Source organism: Nanorana parkeri, unplaced genomic scaffold (genome assembly GCF_000935625.1).
Source record: "Nanorana parkeri isolate BGI_ZX_2015 unplaced genomic scaffold, ASM93562v1 scaffold1664, whole genome shotgun sequence".
Taxonomy (NCBI): domain Eukaryota; kingdom Metazoa; phylum Chordata; class Amphibia; order Anura; family Dicroglossidae; genus Nanorana; species Nanorana parkeri.
The window spans coordinates 45,447-63,653 of record NW_017307932.1 but is presented as its reverse complement, the minus strand read 5'-3'; the positions used below and the strand labels follow the sequence as shown (position 1 = coordinate 63,653).

Here is an 18,207-nt window from a genome sequence, read left to right as displayed (position 1 = left end):
GGAAGTCGGCTCCATGCTCTCTCATCACAAGTGACGAGAGAGCATGGAGCCGTTTCCTGGCCAATCAGGAAGCCGGGCAGCGTGTAATGATGTGCTGCCCGGCTTCCTGATACAGGAAGTACTCGTGCTAGGCATCGGAGCATTTGGGCGAGTACGAGTACTCACCCAAATACTCTGTATCAGCACCAATACCGATACTAGTATCGGTGCATCCCTAGTTATACTGCCACCTACAGGAGAAGAGGACACTAGGAACATAGAAAACTGAAGGCCAGTCACATCTGCCAAGGTTCACGTTTGTACTACAAATCCCATGATGCATCTCTCTTTGGGAGTCATGTCTGTGAGAATCTTGCAATGCCTCATGGGATTTGTAGTTCCACCACAGCTGAAGGGCCTGTACTAGAAGAACGGATGTTTCTTTCTTTTCTGCTATATCATTTGCTTGAATTGAACATTTTTCTGGTTTCAACAGACGCTGGTAGATTGGGCCTGGATACTGGAAATCCTGGAAGTCTCTCCAGTTAGCCGAGTGCAGGTTTTCCCAGTTCAGTGTCCTCTCTACAATTGTCCTGGAGTCGGCAGTGACCACCCGTCTGTGTTCCAGTCAGCACGGGGCTCCACTGTTGAGGTCGGGCCGGTAAGAGGCTGGATATTGGGAATCCTGGAAGTCTCTCCAGTTAGCCGAGTGCAGGTTTTCCCAGTTCAATGTTCTCTCTGCGACGGTCCTGGAGCTGGCAGCGACTACCCGTCTGTGTCCCAGTTAGCACAGATTTATCTTCATTTCAGACACTGCTGTCCAAGTTAAAGGGTAACGGGAGCACACAAACTAGCGTCCTCCCGTCACCCTAGGCTCAGTATACCTGTAGCTTGCGGTATAATGAAGCGGATCCCGACAATTGTGCCGGGATCCGCCCAGCTGCGTGACAGCTGGCTCTGCCCATCTAGAGGCAGAGCCAGCTGTCCCCGCCCCCTCCCCCGTCCATTCTGCCAGTCAGCGCTGGAGGATCGGAGCTGGGAGGGGGGAATCCAGCCCCCCCCTGTCACGCAGAGAGCCGTGACAGGATCGAGAAGTGAGCGAGCGACGGTATGTGTTCGCTCACCTCCCGATCTACTGAGCCGACCTGTGACAGTCTCATTGTCACAGGTCAGCTAGAACTATGAGGTGAGTGAAAAGCACTCAGCCTCATAGTTTGAGCCGACGTGTGACATGAGCGAACACATACCGTCGCTCGCTCACTTCTCGATCATCTGCCCACAGAGAGAGGTGACTGTCCCTCATGGCTCCCTGCAGGGATTCCCCCGCTCCTCCAGCGCTGACTGGCGGAACGGACGGGGGAGGGGGCGGGTACAGCTGGCTCTGCCTCTAGATAGGCAGAGCCAGCTGTCAGTCACGCAGCTGGGTGGATCCAGACAGTAACGTCGGGATCCGTCCCGGCTGCGGCGTCTCAGTATACCGGGAGCTACAGCTTATACTGAGCTTTGGGTGACGGGAGGACGCTAGTTTGTGTCCTCCCGTGGCCCTTAGGAGAACTATGGGGAAAAGCCCTGACCTCATAGTTCGCCTTTAAATAAAGCAAATTCTATGATGTATAAGTTTTATAGTATAGGCACGTTTCCAATTTTGAGCATCGCTCCGCTTTAGAAAATAATTGTGTCCTTTTCTTTATTTCACAGATGTAGGACAAATCACTGACTGCAAATGCTAAAATAATTTATTCTTCAATTATAAATATACATTTAAGTGTCATTTACATAAAACACAAATCCACATCTAAATGCTTTCTAAAAGAAAATAGATGGAAAGGTCTAAAACTGACTGATGCCATCAAAGGTGGTGCAAGTGACCCCGGGCGTCTGCTCTCATAGGGCCACGCTTCCTCACTGTGCTGGGACTGGCTGTGCTGCCGACTGCCAACCAAAAGCTGGGATTCTTAAAAAGGAGGAGAACTATGGGGTTAAGGCTTTTCCACATAGTTATCCTTATGGTAACAGGAGGACACAAACTAGCGTCCTCCCGTCACCCTAGGCTCAGTATATAGGGAGCTGTAGCTCGCGGTATACTGAGACGCCACAGCTGAAGCGGATCCCGACAATTGTGCCGGGATCCGCCCAGCTGCGTGAGTGACAGCTGGCTCTGCCTATCTGGAGGCAGAGCCAGCTGTACCCGCCCCCTCCCCCGTCCGTTCCTCCAGTCAGCGCTGGTGGATCGCACTGCAAGAGCGAGTTCTTCTTTAAGTGGACTCAATAATGGACTCTACCAAGCTGATCTGTAATAAGCATTACCTGAATGGATCAAAAGGGAGATCAGTGACAGGATGTGTCAGCATTATTGATTAGTAAGATTAACCGTCAATTGTTACTAATCAATAACTCTGGCACATCCTCTCGCTGACCTCTGACCCTCCCAGATATACAGAACCTCATCACAGATCACTTTATCAGAGGCTTTGAGTCCACTTAGGCCCCTTTCAGGTGGTCTGATTGGTCAGTTTTTCAGGCGGACCCGATCGGATCCTCAATGCTAGTCTATGGGCAGCTGGGTCTAGTCTGTTACCCCCGACTCCGGGTCCAGGTCTGGAAAAACAAATGGAACTGTGTCCTGTTTTGATGGGGGTAATCTCATGTAAACTGACACGTGTACGTTTATATCCGATTCCCCATAGACTGACACGGGATGGGGGTCCAGTCATTTCAATGCTTTCCTCCATTGCAGGATACGTCATTTAGAATTCTCAAACTCCCGGGCCAGCTTCAGGGAATGGACATTATTACAGGTGAAACTCGAATAATTAGAATATCGTGCAAAATGATTGCAGTAAGTGCTGCAAAAGGGGCCCAAAGCAAGTACTGAGTACATATGCATGCTTCTACTTTTCAGGTCCGATATTGTTCTATGTACAATCCTTGTTTTATTGATTGCATGGAATAATCTACTTTTTTGAGGTTGTGGATTTGGGTTTCTTGGGGTTTTCATGAGCTGTAAGCCATAATCATCACAATGATGGCAAATCACGGCTTGAACTATCTTGCTTTGCATGTAATGAGTCTCTCTCATATATTAGTTTCACCTTTTGAGTTGCATTAGTGAAATAAATGAACTTTGCACGATATTCTAATTATTCCAGTTTCACCTGTATATTGCTTTGGTTTCACTGCCCCGGAGCTACGACGCAGCAGCAGTAAGAAAATGCCAGGATTCAGCCTACGTCATGCATTCCCTGTAGCAGGCTGTGGAACTTTGAAGCCAGAGAGGAAGGGGTTAACGCTCCTGTACACCTCTTCTGTGGGTATATCAGTGTCCCGTCAGTCGCCGGAACAGCAATTATAATTTAACGGTAATTCTTTTCCGCTACTCTGCCTGTCGCTGCTACTCGGCGCCTATGACCTGAGGTGTGCGCCGGATGGCTCAGATCACGGCGAAATGCTGCCTCAGCTTCTCGATCAGCTGCTGGGTCTCCACGTGATCAGGAAACGCGACTTCCGACTTCTGCGCGGCCACGTAACTGCTCTGGAGGTCTCCCACCTGAAATGTAAAGAGGTAAACAGCAATCTGATGATGAAAGTGGAGTTTACTGGTACAAACACATCAGGCTGGAAAGAGAGGCGTCTGCTGGGTGCGACGGGGTTTCTGGACAAAATGGGACATTTTGTTGTTCACAACTAAAGCCACAGCCGGGAACCATGTGGTATGACAGGTTCCCTTTAAAGGGATTGTACCCACAATGCCAAGTGTGATGGAGAATTGGGTCTAGTATTGTGCGCTTTGTGAACTGCCCTTCCCCCCATTGGGCAACATCCACATTAGCTTTACACTGACTGAGCAGATAGGGCAGGTACTGATCCGGATACTCACGTTGTCCGAGACAGAAGCAAAGTTGAAATGTGGCTCGTACATGTGAGGGGCCAGGGCCGCGGAGGTTTGTAGAAGAGCTCGGGCCTGGAAGGACATAAAGCCATCGTATCACTGCACAGAATTCACGTACAATATTCCAAATATTCTATGAAAGTTCACCCGAGTCATATATAGAAGTGCCTGGGACGGATGGGAGAGATGGTTTGGCAGGGGGAGCGGCAGGCCAGAACAGGAAGCTATGAATTGCTGCAGCTTCCCTTCACCACGCTGCAAATTGAGGGGGAAAGCACTTCTGACGGGGTACATGATAGGGACAGTGGGGGGAGATATATTGGTGGCATTAGGAAGACTGAATGGTGGCACTGGGAAGATATATTGGTGGCACTGGGGGGGTATGATGGTGACACTGAAGAGATATTGGTGGCACTAGGGGCACAGGATTAGAGAGATATAATGGTGACACTGGGGGTACTTTCTATAATGAAGGCTATATACTGGGGGCTCACTGACCACCAATGTAGGAGAGGATGCTACTAGGGCTCATTACTGACCACCAATGTAAGAAAAGCAGTACTTGGGGGGGGGGCGCATATTGACAGCCATTGCCCTATCATCACTGACCACATCCACTTTAATTTAGCAATGTCCCTTTTAAATGTGCTTCCCCCTCCCAGTGATCTTTGGTTTCTTCCATGTTTTTAAAGTAGATCTCCACCTCTCTGGGGTTGCCTACCCCTGACAAAGACTGGCTTCAGGAACTTGCCTTTTCCTGTGTGCCAATATACAGTGGCCCCCAACACATAAATACAGCAAGTGGTAATGCAGCTACAGAAAATCACACGGAGCACATGACAAGCGTCGTATTGAGCGGCCTTACAAACTCCGCAAGCTACTAACCTGCTCAAAGCGATTTCTGCGCATCTCCAGGACGGCCAAGTTATTATATGCCTCCGCGTGATTGTTGTTATTGGCCAGAGTGAGCTTGAAGCACTGATAAGCCAAATTAAGGTCACCAATCCCCTAAAACAACAGAAACACAGGTCGGATCAACAGAAGAAGCCCATAGTACAAGGATGGTGCTTATCTGAAAATCAATACCGCTATCAGCTCTCAGCAAGGACACCTTACCCGGGATCTGCAAGATAAAATCGAATTCACAGCCTTGTCCCTGAAACAAGCAATGGCTCCACAGGGGTCCCGGCGGTAAAGGGCCCACACTAATATTGTCACGTCACACAACTGCTCAAGGCCGATGGGTGATGTCGCAATCAAATTTCATCCCTATTCTCCCTCCGACACCAAAAACAAAAGGATTCTGGGACATCTGGTTTTCCTGGCACCAATTTCTTAGCTTGATGGAATAACGGGAACAGAGCAAGATGGAACCTACCTGACATGAGCAGCTACCCCTTCTCTATAATCTCCGGCCCCAACATCTTTTTGTTTTTTCCACGCTCTTCCCTCTTCCTGCCATTTCTACCCCCCACACTACCACCAAATGTAACATACATCTATTGAGACCCTCATCCACACTGCTCTATACTATACTATACTATTTTATCATATTGCTGGATCCTTTCAATGACTTAAAAGGAGAACCATGGGGTCAGTGTTTTTCCCCATAGTTCTCCTTAGGGTAACGGGAGGACACAAACTAGCGTCCTCCCATCACCCTAAGCTCAGTATATAGGGAGCTACAGCTCGCGGTATACTGAGACGCAGCAGCCGGAGCGGATCCCGACATCGATGTCTGGATCCGCCCAGCTGCGTGAGTGACAGCTGGCTCTGCCTATCTAGAGGCAGAGCCAGCTGTACCCGCCCCCTCCCCCGTCCGTTCCGCCAGTCAGCGCGCCGTGACAGGATCGAGAAGTGAGTGAACGCCGGTATGTGTTCGCTCACTTCTCGATCTACTGAGCCTGTGACAGTCTCATTGTCACAGGTTGGCTAGAACTATGAGGTGAGTGAAAAGCACCCGCCTCATAGTTCTCCTTTAAAGTCAGCACTGTATAATATATCATGAATCTTGATTTCGTGTTTGCATTCCATGAACAGATGGAAGAACACGGAGGGTTGGATCATTATAACAATCTTTGAGTAGAGTATATGTGGTGCTGGATTCATTTGTATAATACATATTCTTTATATGCCATTATATTTTGGGACAAACAAACATAAAGCCCAATACTTTGATGATTATTGACGTTTGCATGAAGAATGCGTTTGTTTTTAATGAGGATCCGATATCTGTGCATCCCTACAACACATCATTTCTTTATGGAGCATGGAGACGGCTTCCTGGCTAATTGGGAAGCCAGGGAGCGAGTCATTACATGCCGCCCAGCTTTCTTAATGGGACTTCCGGTATTGGTAATAAATAAATAATCGGTCCGGATACCGAAAAAACGGTTTTGGTGCATCCTTAGTCAAATCATTTATAAATATACCCCTACATATAACGGAACAGGGACTTGAACATTTTAAAAGTAGAACTATGGCCTAAAACCAAACATATAATGCAGCATGACAAGTTAAAAGGAGAACTATGAGGCGAGTGAAAATCACTCACCTCATAGTTCTAGCCGACCTGTGACAATGAAACTGTCACAGGTCGGCTCAATAGATCGGGAAGTGAGCTAACGCATAACGTCGCTCGCTCACTTCTCGATCCTGTCCCTGCAGAGAGCCGTGACTGTCACTCACAGCTCCATGCAGGGATTCCCTCCCCTCTCCGATCTTCCAGCGCTGACTGGAGGAACGAATGGGGGAGGGGGCGGGTACAGCTGGCTCTGCCTCTAGATAGGCAGAGCCAGCTGTCAATCACGCAGCTGGGTGGATCTCCACAGTAATGTCGGGATCCGTCCCGGCTGCGAAGGTCTCAGTATACCGCGAGCTGTAGCTCCCTATAGCCGGAGCTTTGGATCACGGGAGGATGCTAGTTTGTGTCCTCCCATTACCCTTAGGAGAACTATGGGGAAAAGCCCTGACCCCATAGTTCTCCTCTAAGTAATGCAGTGTTGATTGTTTTGATGGAAATGTCAAAAATTTAGTTCTGATCTGTGCACCTTCAAGGCTCTTTCCTCACTGCTGCAGCGAAGTCAGCAGATTGCAGCATTGACACCTTTTAGGGTCGTCTGTGTTCGCTAGAGCAGTGAGAGTAATAAATAAAAATAAAAAATAATTCGACAAAAAAATCTGGGTACCCACCACAGCAACATGGCCCAAGTTGTACCAAACATCTGCCACCTCCTCATCATTCTCAGTCAGGGACAGAGCTCTCTCAAATGACGTCAGGATCATGTCGTACTGCTGAGCGTAGAAGCAGCACAGGCCCAGGTTGTTAAACAGCTGACAGTTGTAAACTCCCATCTGAAGGAGGCGCCTGTGGGACAACAGGAGACAGTCAATGACTTCTTATTACAAGCCGCTATGCCAATATGGTTATAAAGGGTATGAATATGCCTTAGATCTCAGACAGACAAGTACACTTCTGAGCACCCATACATTGGCTGACCTGTAATATCGCAGGGCAATTTCCGGCTGGTCTGTGTAGAAATGGCTGCTTCCAATACATGCAATGGCTTCCACATGAGTGTTGTCCTGTTTGAGGACCTCCTTGTAGTATTCGGAGGATGAGCTCAGGTTATTCATTTCCTAGACGGTAAGAATGAAAAACGTATTGCTATCTTTCTGCCAATGTATGTATATATAGCAAACTACCACCAACACAAATATTTCCCCTTTACAAACAAACAGACATGGACAGACATGACCCGTCTCTTCCTCAGCACTACAAGTCTGTGTGTGGACACTTGTGATGAGGGGCGTACCTATCACTCAGCTGTGTCAGCATAGAGCACTGCAGTGTGACAGGAAGAAGCGCATTTACACTAAGATAAAAGGAAATCTTAAAGACGATATCTGGTCTCCCTTCCAACGAAGGTCTTTACTCCGCTGCACAGGGGAGGAGGGATCCAAGAGGGTGTCCTGTGTTTGGAGGAAGGAACACGGGGACATTTGGGAATGTTATGTCCTGCTCTGATTGGCAGGGAGGGGAGGGAAGGCCCGCCAGCTGTGACAACGCCAACCCACCTCTTTAGTGTAAACTAGGGCAATGTCATTACTCTGAGGATGAGGGGCCATGGACTCTCAGCATCATATTAAGAATGAATATGAAAATAATGCTTCGGGCCTACGTGGCATACTTGCGCCCGGCTGGAGCGACGGCGCAGCAACTACTATCACTATGTCCAAAGTGTGGACTCTCCCGCCCCTCGCTGCCCCATTGTTTCTGGAAGTGCCCTTCTGGGCTGGGGTTACCACATATATCACAAAAGTCCTAAAGTGGACCCCGCAACTGAACCCACTACTGTACCTATTCAGCGTTCCCAAATACTCAGTGGTGGAACCTCAATGCACCACCCTCAGGGGTAGAGACTGGCTACACATTTGTCTATTGGCTGCTGGAAGATGCATAATGAGAGCATGGAACACATCTTCCACACCGCCAATCTCCAGTGTCATTGCGGAGCTGAAAATCTTGTTTCTAAGGGAACTGGAAACTAAAATGAACGTAGATGCACTCGATGCAAAATTCTTCAAACGATGGAAACAATTCCTGGCAGCAACATATGAGGGCGCAGAATTGGAGTCAATCATGCAACCCTTTAAGTACTCGGACTCAGTGGCGTAACAATCGCCATAGCGACCCAGGCGGCCGCGATGGGGCCCGGCCTGGGTCGCTATGGCATGTGGGGGGTGCTGGCTGTCACAGACACAGCTCTAAGCAATTGGTGCAGTAGCTTATGATTAGGAATAGACAGTAATATCCCTAGAAGTAATCGCCTTTTATAGTGTATAGCATATAATGAATACAGTCAAGGTGGCAACCAGCTTGGGAATGTTGAAATGTTAAAAGGTTAGAATGGTTACAATTGTTATTTCTGGTACAATTGAGAAGGTTGCTTTACGTGATCTCAAACTGTGTGGATTATATGTCATGTAACATGGGACGGGTATGCCCCTTGGGGGTATAACCGTGAAAACAGAATAAAATTTTGTTTAAAAAAAAAAAAGAATGAATATGAAGAAAAATAAAAGCTGACCATTTAGTTATTATGTATGTAACCTTTACATACCACGCTTTAATCTTTAGGTATGAAACTCAAAATAATGTACAAATGGTTGAACTTGAGAGACATGTGTCTTTTATCAACCTGACTAACTATGTAACTATGCAATGATAACATACAGAGCTACGAAGAAATGTAAGAGATCTGATGGGGCTTTAATTCATAACTGCTATAATCCTCTTCTAAACTCAGCATAGTACTGAGGTATACTCTGGGAGCAGACCTAGAACTCCCTAGGAAGTATAAAATACAGATACAGAATAAAGAGTAATGTGACCCCCACCTCGTGGATTCGTGCCACAGCACACAAGAGGGTCACCTCCTTTGGAAAGCGGTCTAACCCTTGTTTAAAAAGGGACAGAGCTGTCAGAGGTTGGTCCATCCGTATGTACACCTGAAACAAGAAAGCACGGGTTTAAAAGGGGCTCAATTGTGCACCTCACCATTTAAAAGATAACGGAAGTTTTAAACTAACTTCCAGGCTTGAAATAGATACAGTGGGGGGAATTCATCAAAACTGGAGCAGACAAAATCTGGAGCAGCTGTGCATGGCAACCAATCAGCATCTCTCTTCAGTTTGTTCAGTTAAAAAGGAGAACTATGGGGTCACTGCTTTTCCCCATAGTTCTCCTTAGGGTAACAGGAGCACACAAACTAGCGTAATCCCGTCACCCTAAGCTCAGTATACCGCGAGCTACAGCTCGCGGTATACTGAGACGCCGCAGCCGGAGCTTATCCCGACCTGAATGTCGAGATCCGCCCAGCTGCGTGAGTGACAGCTGGTTCTGCCTATCTAGAGGCAGAGCCAGCTGTACCCGCCCCCTCTTCCGTCCGTTCCGCCAGTCAGCGCTGGCGGATCGGAGCGGGGAGGGGGAAATCCAGCCCCTCCCCTGTCACGGCAGAGAGCCGTGACAGGATGGAGAGGTGAGCGAACGCTGGTATGTGTTCGCTCACTTCCCGATCTACTGAGCCGACCTGTGACAGTCTCATTGTCACAGGTCGGCTAGAACTATGAGGTGAGTGAAAAGCACCCCCCCCCTCATAGTTCTCCTTTAAGGTTTGAAAATGAACGAGAGAAGCTGATTGGTTGCCGTGCACAGCTGCGCCAGATTTCGTCTGCTCCAGTTTTGATAAATTCCCCTCAGTGAGTTTGACAAAATAGTTTAAGTAGTACTAAAGCCTTTTTATTTAGCCTCTGGCTACCTCTGCATCACTTCCCTGAACTTCTAGTCAGGGAGTGCACACTCGTACTGTCATCCAAAGTCACTTGATCCCATCCTTGTGATTACATGTCCCATAATTCACCAGCACCATCGCACTTGCTTGCCCCATGCGAGCCGCTTTCAATCACTGAAGCAGAGACATGTCTACTGTGTCTAACCCTCTGAGGTTTCCTGTGCATGTTGGCACAGGCAGGGTCCTCCTGCCTGCTTGTAGTCTTCTCCCAGAAGCGCTCATGGAAGGAAGGACCCTGCGAGGTAATGTAGCCAACCGAAAAACCAAGCCAATTGCGAGGCCTGCGCACTGTTACACCGCAGATTTCAGTAGTGCTGGCTGTGGAGGAGCAACGAGCTGAGAGGGAGCGCTGTAAGGGAAGTATCTGGAGGTCAGGGGATGCTGCTTATAGGGACACGGTCGCTTTGCTCTGCATGGAGAAGTTGACAGTGTCTCCAAGTCATGCAAATATTCAGTTTTTGTTTTCTCCGGCTGCCCCCTGAGAAGTGTACTGGAATCCTCAAATCTGCAAGTTAATTTCCTACCTAATGGCTAATAAGCCAACTTGTGGTACAGATATGCATACATTAAACTAAAAAGAGAAATATAAAAACACATGCAAGTACTCCATTACAAGCAGGATGCACCACATAGATTTTTTGCCATCAACAGCATGAAGGCCAAGCCCCCCCAGTCCTCATATCAATCTGATCCTGACCTCATTGGTTGATGAATCTGATGTGTCAAGTTCTATAATAAGCTGGTGATATGCAAACACTTACCTTTCCCAGGTACAGAAGTGTGTCCACCATATCCTGATGTATGAGAGCCGATTTAAATTGATTCTCTGCTTCACGGAACAGCCCCAGCCTGTGTGAGAATTGCAGAGTGTAATACCGATCTCCTTAGCACTGTGACACTACAGCGCTGGGGTCCTGCATTCAGACCCAACTAGGACACATTCTGCATGGAGTGGGTAATAACGGTGTGTTACTGTGGAGGGGACATTAGATTGTAAGCCCCTCCGGTGCAGAGACTGATGTGACTGGCTCAGTGTTCTGAGTACATCACTGCGGTATATGTCAGAGCTATATACATGTATAATAATAGTGTGTGACTGTGGGGGGACATTAGAGTGTAAGCTACTCTGGTGCAGAGACTGATGTGAATGGTTCAGTGTTCTGAGTACAGCACTGTGGAATATGTCAGTGCTATATCAATATATAATAATGCATAGCTGCCTTGGGGGCATTAGAGTAAAACTCATCTGGTGTAGAGACTGATGTGACTTGCTTAGTGTTCTCAGTACAACACTGGGGAATATGTCAGAGCTATTTAAAATGTATTAGGGCAGTGGAAATTAAAGATTAATTTCTCGATTAATCGTTAAACTTTTTGATCGATTAAAATTATTTTGATCGCTAATGAAAACACTCACCTCTCTGCCGGCTTCGGGGAGTCCCGTCGGCGATCAGGTGACGTCACGGACATCGACGTCACCGGACCCCTTCCCCCTTCCCCAAGTGCCTCCGTCGGCTAACGAAGGGAAGGGGGGGGAGGAGTCTGATGACGTCGATGCCCGTGATGGCTAACGAAGGGAAGGAGTCCGGTGACGTCGATGTCCGTGACGTCACCAGACTCCTCCCCCCTTCGTTAGCCGACGGAGCCACTTGGGCCGGTGAGTTTGCCCAAAGAAACTTTCTGCACAAGCGCCAGCCAAGGCATCGGCCTATACACATACAGCACAGCAATGAAGTGATAAAATGAACTAGGATCACACTAATCCAGCACGTTATTATTCTGAGTTGCCCCACTCAAGCGGCGGCCATATTGAGTGGGGCACGTGAGATTAATAACGTGCTGGATTAGTGTGATCCTAGTTCATTTTATTACTTCATTGCTGTGCTGTGTGTGTATAGGCCAATGTAGTTGGATCTGTATGTGCGTTATAATTAATCGAAATTAATCGATTAAAAAAAATTTGGGTTAATCGAACAGGAAAAGTTTAATCATTACCAGTCCTAATTATTATTATTTGCAACTGTGGAGGGGACATTGACACCCCCATCAATGAGGAATTTCTTGCTATGACATGTGTCCCCACTCTGTGACCTCTGTATGCCTTTGGCAGGAATTGGTCAGAGAACATCATATGAAAATTTTGTCCAAAACACCCCAAATATTATTCTGAATCCGAATAAAAATCCTCATTGAATCGTAAATGAGACGAGTACAATTCTCACCTCAGACACTTCAATACTCAGAGATCTTACCTGTAATAACACTTTCCCAGCTGAACCTTCCACCACCAGTCCTTGTACTGAGCGTGTTCAGTGGCCTGAGCAGCCAACTCCAGAGCCTAGGAGACAGAAAGAGATTAATTCTTTACTGTAGAACTATAATTACAAGGCACGGCTGTTTTAGGTATTATAAAAGATATACAAAAGGTAAACATTAGACATAATATGCATGTTGTTAGGTCTATAAAGAGTTCCCATACTTTGTCAATAAAAGAATAAATGCCGGATGTTAATCGAAATATAAAAAGGAATAAATTCTTCAAACTGATCAGTACATGTAAGTCAATACATCTCAGATAGAAGCGCCACACAGTTTGATGGTCCATATACAATTTTATTCCAGATAGAAGATCCAATGAAGAAGCAATCGCATTTCAGGGGGACACAAACACCCCCTTCATCAGGGCTAAGAACACATAATAATGTAGTATTTAAAAGAGAATCATGGGGGTAACCTTTTTATCCCATAGTTCTCTTTAGGGTCACAGGAGGGCATATACTAACCTCCTCCTGTGACCCAAACCTCAGTATACAGCGAGCTATTGCCCGCTATATACTAAGAGTGCCGCGGCTGGGGATGGATACCAACAATACTGTCAAGATCCACCCAGCTGGCTGATTGACAGCTGGCTTTGCTTATCTAGAAGCAGATCCAGCTGTGCCCGCCTCCTCCCCCGTCACTGCAGTCAGCTTGGGAGGGTCAGAGCGGGGGGGGGATGGGTTGAACCCCTGCGGAGAGTGGTGAGTGACAGTCACTGCTCTCTGCAGGGAGATGATCGAGAAGTGAGCGAGCGACGGTATGCATTCACTCACTTCCCAATCTATAGAGCCGACCTGTGATAGTTCGAGCCGACCTGTGAAAATGAAACTATGAGGATGAGTGGAAATCACACCTCATAGTTTTCCTTTAAATCTATAAAATGTGTAGTTTTTCATTAGACTTACCTAAAAAACAATTGATACATAAAAACTACTGTTGGTAGCAATAATGTATTGATTGCGATTCATGTATCAGTTCTTTATTTATAAATCGTGTCTTATATACCAGTAGCTATTTTACGCAAGTCTGATTCTGCCTAATTCAACCAAAAAACAAACAATCATTTAACATTGAGATATATTCAAAAGAAAGTTATTTATTGAGAATAGAATCCTTACATTTTTCACATCATTTTCATGGTGGAAGATGTAGTCAAACAGCGTCTGCAAAAAAGAAAAAAACAAAACACTTTTAAGTCATTTAGATTGTAAGAGCTCTCATGGGCAGGGCCCTCGTAACCATCCTGTCTGTGGAATTGTATTGTCAATGTAATGTCTTCCCTATATTGTAAAAGGGAAGACATTACAATGTCTACAATTACAATGATTACAATAATTGGAAATATATATAAATCCTGAATAATAATAATAAGCGCCAGCTTTGGGTCATGTGCGGCTCTCCAGCTGCTGTACTACCTCCTCTTGGGATCTCAGTTATACGCCGGCCTTAAGACGACTGACTGCAGAAAGAACAATTTATAATAATGATATATTTTATAATAGCTTTAGTGTAGACTAACCTTTGCCAAGCCGGGATTCTGCGCATATTTAGACAAGTTTAATCTGGACAGGTTAATAAATGGTCCATCCGGATTGGTCAGCATTGAGGCCTAATAAAGAAAGAAAACACAGAATGATGACAACATAAAGGCATTGGACAATCTCAGTGTCTCCAGAACACTGAGAGGAAATAAGGAATTGCATGTTTTAATTATATTTTTGATTCCCTTCATCTTATTTACATTTTATCTGAAAGGAGAACTGAGGAGAGTGAAAATCAAGCCGACGTGGGACAATTAAAAACTGTCACACGTCGGCTCAATAGATTGGGAATTGAGGGAACACATACTGTCGCTCGCTCACTACTCGATCGTCTCCCTGCAGAGAGCCATGACCGTCAGTCACAGCTCCCCGCAGGGATTCGCCCCCTCCCCGCTCCAATCCTCCAGTGCTGACTGGCGGAATGGACGGGGGAGGGGGTGGGTACAGCTGGCTCTGCCTCTAGATAGGCAGATCCAGCTGTCACTCACGCAGCTGAGTGGATCCAGACAGTATTGTCGGGATCCGTCCCGGCTGCGGCGGTCTCAGTATACCGTGAGCTGTAGCTCACGGTATACTGAGCTTTGGGTCACGGGAGAATGCTAGTTTATGTCCTCCCGTGACCCTAAAGAGAACTATGGGGAAAAACACTGACCCCATAGTTCTCCTTTAATGTAAATATTCGTAGGTTTGACAAAAGGGGCCTCAGGAGGGAGATGACTTCACTATTCCGGCCTATGGGAAGAAGGCTGCATGTTCTCAGTATTGCACAGCCTGGTGACTAGGAGTACAGGAGCGCCATCTGGACTGGCCTAAGCCTCAACTACAGGGCCATGTTGCCTGCTGATCAGAAATCTGAAGTTGGGGATATAGGCAGCATGGTGAGCATGAGAGGAGCATTAGGATTTAGATAGAGGTATTATTATTCTTCACAATTTGTAATATTTATGATAACATATCTGAATGATTAGCAATATTCTAACATTAACTCTAAGCAAAAAGGTTTCTTACCGTTCCAAGGCGGACGTGTCTTCCAGAAGCACTGGTGATCGGTCGAGCAGTATTTGCCGTTCGGGGGGTCCTGATCGCTTGTTCCATAGTGCCAGGACGACCGGACTGTGTACTGGGCCGCACAAAGCCTGTCAACGGCCTGCCAGATTGGGTGACGGGTCTAAACACAAAGTCCACCAACATTGATAAGATAAAATCACCTAGATACCAACTGTCCCATTATTTGCCAGGACAGTCCCGCACCTCACCAATGCGGTGTCCTGTGCCATGTTCTGGGATCACAGCATCAACCTCATTGGAGTTACTGTACATTCACGGTAACTCAAAGATACTAACTGCGGGGAATTGGGCTGAGAGTGGGCAGTCCCTGAGGTGGGGCCTGGGTAGGGCCAACCCATAAAGAGGGTGATGGGTGATTAAATATTTAGAGGCAGGGTCTGTGTTGGACCAGCTTGTAAAGCGGGTGTGTTAGACGGTCCCCACATATTTTGAGGCAGGATCTGAGTGGGACCAGCCTATAAAGTGGGTTTGTTGGAGGGTCCCCACATATTTTAAGGCAGGGTCTGATTGGGACGAGCCTATAAAATGGGCATGATTTGGGCACACCCACCTGGAAAGTTGGTGGGCCAAATGAGGACCATGGACAGGGTTAACAGTGTCCTGGCATCCGGGGCCATAACGTTGTTAAGTTTGCAAAAGTTGCATCTGTCACTTCCAAAAGATCCATCCAGGAACGGAACTATTAAAAGAGTTCCCGGAAGAAGCCGAAGTGCTACATTAATGCTCATATGAGCCTTGCAAAGCATTGTGGGTAACAGGAAAAGTTCTTACCTGACCGCTGGACTCGGCCCCTCGATTTTCTTTGCCGTTGCTTGTCTGATGCTGGTCCCAGGCCCTGTAAATAATTCATTTTCATGTGCTCTGTGTAAATCTGTTCACTGAAGAGATATGAGCATTGAGCCGCTTCTGAATTATATATACACATAACAATATAATGGGTGCTCCGGGTAAACGTGTGCACACCGCAGCACATTCATCTTGTTGTCCACAACTCCCGAGCTCTACCTCACCTTACTTTTGTTTTTTTTTCAGTTATCAACAAATACATTTTATTTGCATATAAAGTTGCAGTCACAAGACTGCTCCATCCTCAGTTTTCCCCTCGCTATGGTCTGGTGGTGAGGGGGAAGCAGCGGCACGCATTGGCCTCACATAACCAGGGTGCATGGCTACTCAGGGGCTGTGTGTTCCAATAGGACTTACAAATTGAGTTGCTGGAGGGCATGCAGTGGTTTAATGATTGGGTGCAGCAAGGGGCTGTTGGCAGCACATCAGTTACTGTTACTGGACAGGTGGCAAATAACTTGGCACCACCATTAGGCTAGGTTCACACCTAGGCGGATTGAATATGCACATTTCACGCATTTTTTTAGCGTGATTCCCGGTTAAAAAAAACACGCGTTTCCGAGGGATACTTGGATGTATCCCAATGGAAACGCCCGACCAAAACGCCCCAAAGAAGTACATGTACTTCTGTGGGCGTAGGGCGGTTTCCCGCACGTTCGTACTCGCGGAAAACCGCCCAGATGGGAACCATGCACATTGAAAATAATGGCATTTCCCTGTTTGAGCGTTTTTCCGTGAGTACGAAAGCGCAGAAAAACGCCTAGGTGTGAACCCAGCCTCAGTAAAGCCCATTGGCTGTGGCTGTGATATTACGTCAGTCATCCAGTCCTAAGAAATACTGAGGGGAAATTTATCAACACTGGAGCAGACAAAATCTGCAGCAGCTGCGCATGGCAACCAATCAGCTTCTCTCTTCATTTTGTTCAGTTAAGATTTGAAAATGAAAGAGAGAAGCTGATTGGTTGCCGTGCACAGCTGCTCCGGATTTTATCCGCTCCAGTGTTGATAAATTCCATTCACAGTCTAACCCAGAACCATTTCCTGTCACTTCATTAAAAAAGAAATGTGCCCCTCAAATTTTGCCCGTGCGCACCCCTGCACAGCATATGTGAAACGCCGCATTTTGCAGCTGTATTGTCAATGTGATGTACAATATATACCCTGTTTCCCTGAAAATAAGACCTACCCCGAAAGTAAGACCTAGTTTGGTGGTAGCATGTGAGGGAGAAATGGAAGAGCAGGAGAGATGGTATCAGCCTGCAAGGACATACTGTATTAAGGGGATGACAGGGGACTCCCTCCGGCCAGCGCAGTGACAGGGAGCCCTAAGGTACCATACTTCACCAACTGCTGTCCCCCTGAAGGCACTGCTTAATGTAATGGTACCGTACTTTACAGCACTGTCCACTGTCTGATGTCCGCACTGTTGCACCGCTGGTACCACTGTCCCTGATGGCAAAGGAAGAGGGCGCTGTAGAAAGCATGCTGCGGGGGCGGAGGGAGCAGAGCCGCATTAGCAGATACTTCCTCTATAGCGCCAGTTACTGTGACAGGCAGAGTGATACCAGATAACTTTGGATTGTTGTACATTTTGTTGCACATTAAAAAAAAAAAAAAAAGATCCCCTGAAAATAAGACCTAGTAGGGTTTTATGGGGGCAAAAAAAATAATAAGACAGTGTCTTATTTTGGGGGAAACACGGTAGTCACTAAAAGTATGTGAAGTCAGGATCAGGATGACAGCCCTGGAACATGCACTTCTTAAAAAACAAAGGCAGCTGCCATATTTCTAATAGAGATTGAGAACTCATTGCACTCGCACAGCTGTAGAGCGGAGTGTAAAACAATAACATCTGCGTGTATGAATCCATACTGAGAGTACATTCGTCAGGGCCATCCCTTTAATGAAGCCGCATGAGGCATGTGCCTCAGGCGGCAACTCTTTGGGTCACGTGTGGGGCGGATAGGCAGGGTGGCATATTTGTTGTATAGTGGGCGCTCTGCTGCACAATGTCGTCCCCTTTTCCGGCCAGAGCGTCCCAGGCTGCCAAGAGCCGGGTGGGGAGATGTGTAAAAGCCATACACATCTCCTCGCCCAGCTCTTAGCAACCTGGGACGCTCCGGGGCTGGTGTTTGACCCAGCTCCTGGCAACTAGTGATGTTGCCAGCAGCTGAGCGGGACACAGCCCATAGCATCCCAAGTCTGCAGAGGG

The 18,207-nt window shown here is 47.1% G+C and overlaps 1 protein-coding gene across 6 annotated transcripts in view; it reads right to left on the bottom strand.

Moving 5' to 3' along the window:
* Window positions 1-3,345: 3,345 nt before the first annotated feature.
* Window positions 3,346-18,207, bottom strand: part of TTC8 (tetratricopeptide repeat domain 8) — a 25,931-nt gene continuing 11,069 nt past the window's right edge. For 5 of the 6 annotated variants that reach the window (XM_018571063.1, XM_018571064.1, XM_018571061.1 and 2 more), the window contains 12 exons: window positions 15,921-15,984; window positions 15,090-15,249; window positions 14,060-14,149; window positions 13,659-13,703; window positions 12,474-12,559; window positions 10,983-11,070; window positions 9,269-9,379; window positions 7,368-7,507; window positions 7,061-7,235; window positions 4,754-4,876; window positions 3,857-3,940; window positions 3,346-3,526 (listed from right to left, as the gene is read on the bottom strand). In XM_018571063.1, coding sequence (XP_018426565.1) covers window positions 3,410-3,526; window positions 3,857-3,940; window positions 4,754-4,876; window positions 7,061-7,235; window positions 7,368-7,507; window positions 9,269-9,379; window positions 10,983-11,070; window positions 12,474-12,559; window positions 13,659-13,703; window positions 14,060-14,149; window positions 15,090-15,249; window positions 15,921-15,984 — 1,283 coding nt within the window. In that variant the 3' untranslated portion in view covers window positions 3,346-3,409. The remainder of the gene's footprint in view (window positions 3,527-3,856; window positions 3,941-4,753; window positions 4,877-7,060; window positions 7,236-7,367; window positions 7,508-9,268; window positions 9,380-10,982; window positions 11,071-12,473; window positions 12,560-13,658; window positions 13,704-14,059; window positions 14,150-15,089; window positions 15,250-15,920; window positions 15,985-18,207) is intronic. The other variant, XM_018571065.1, reaches the window with a different exon arrangement.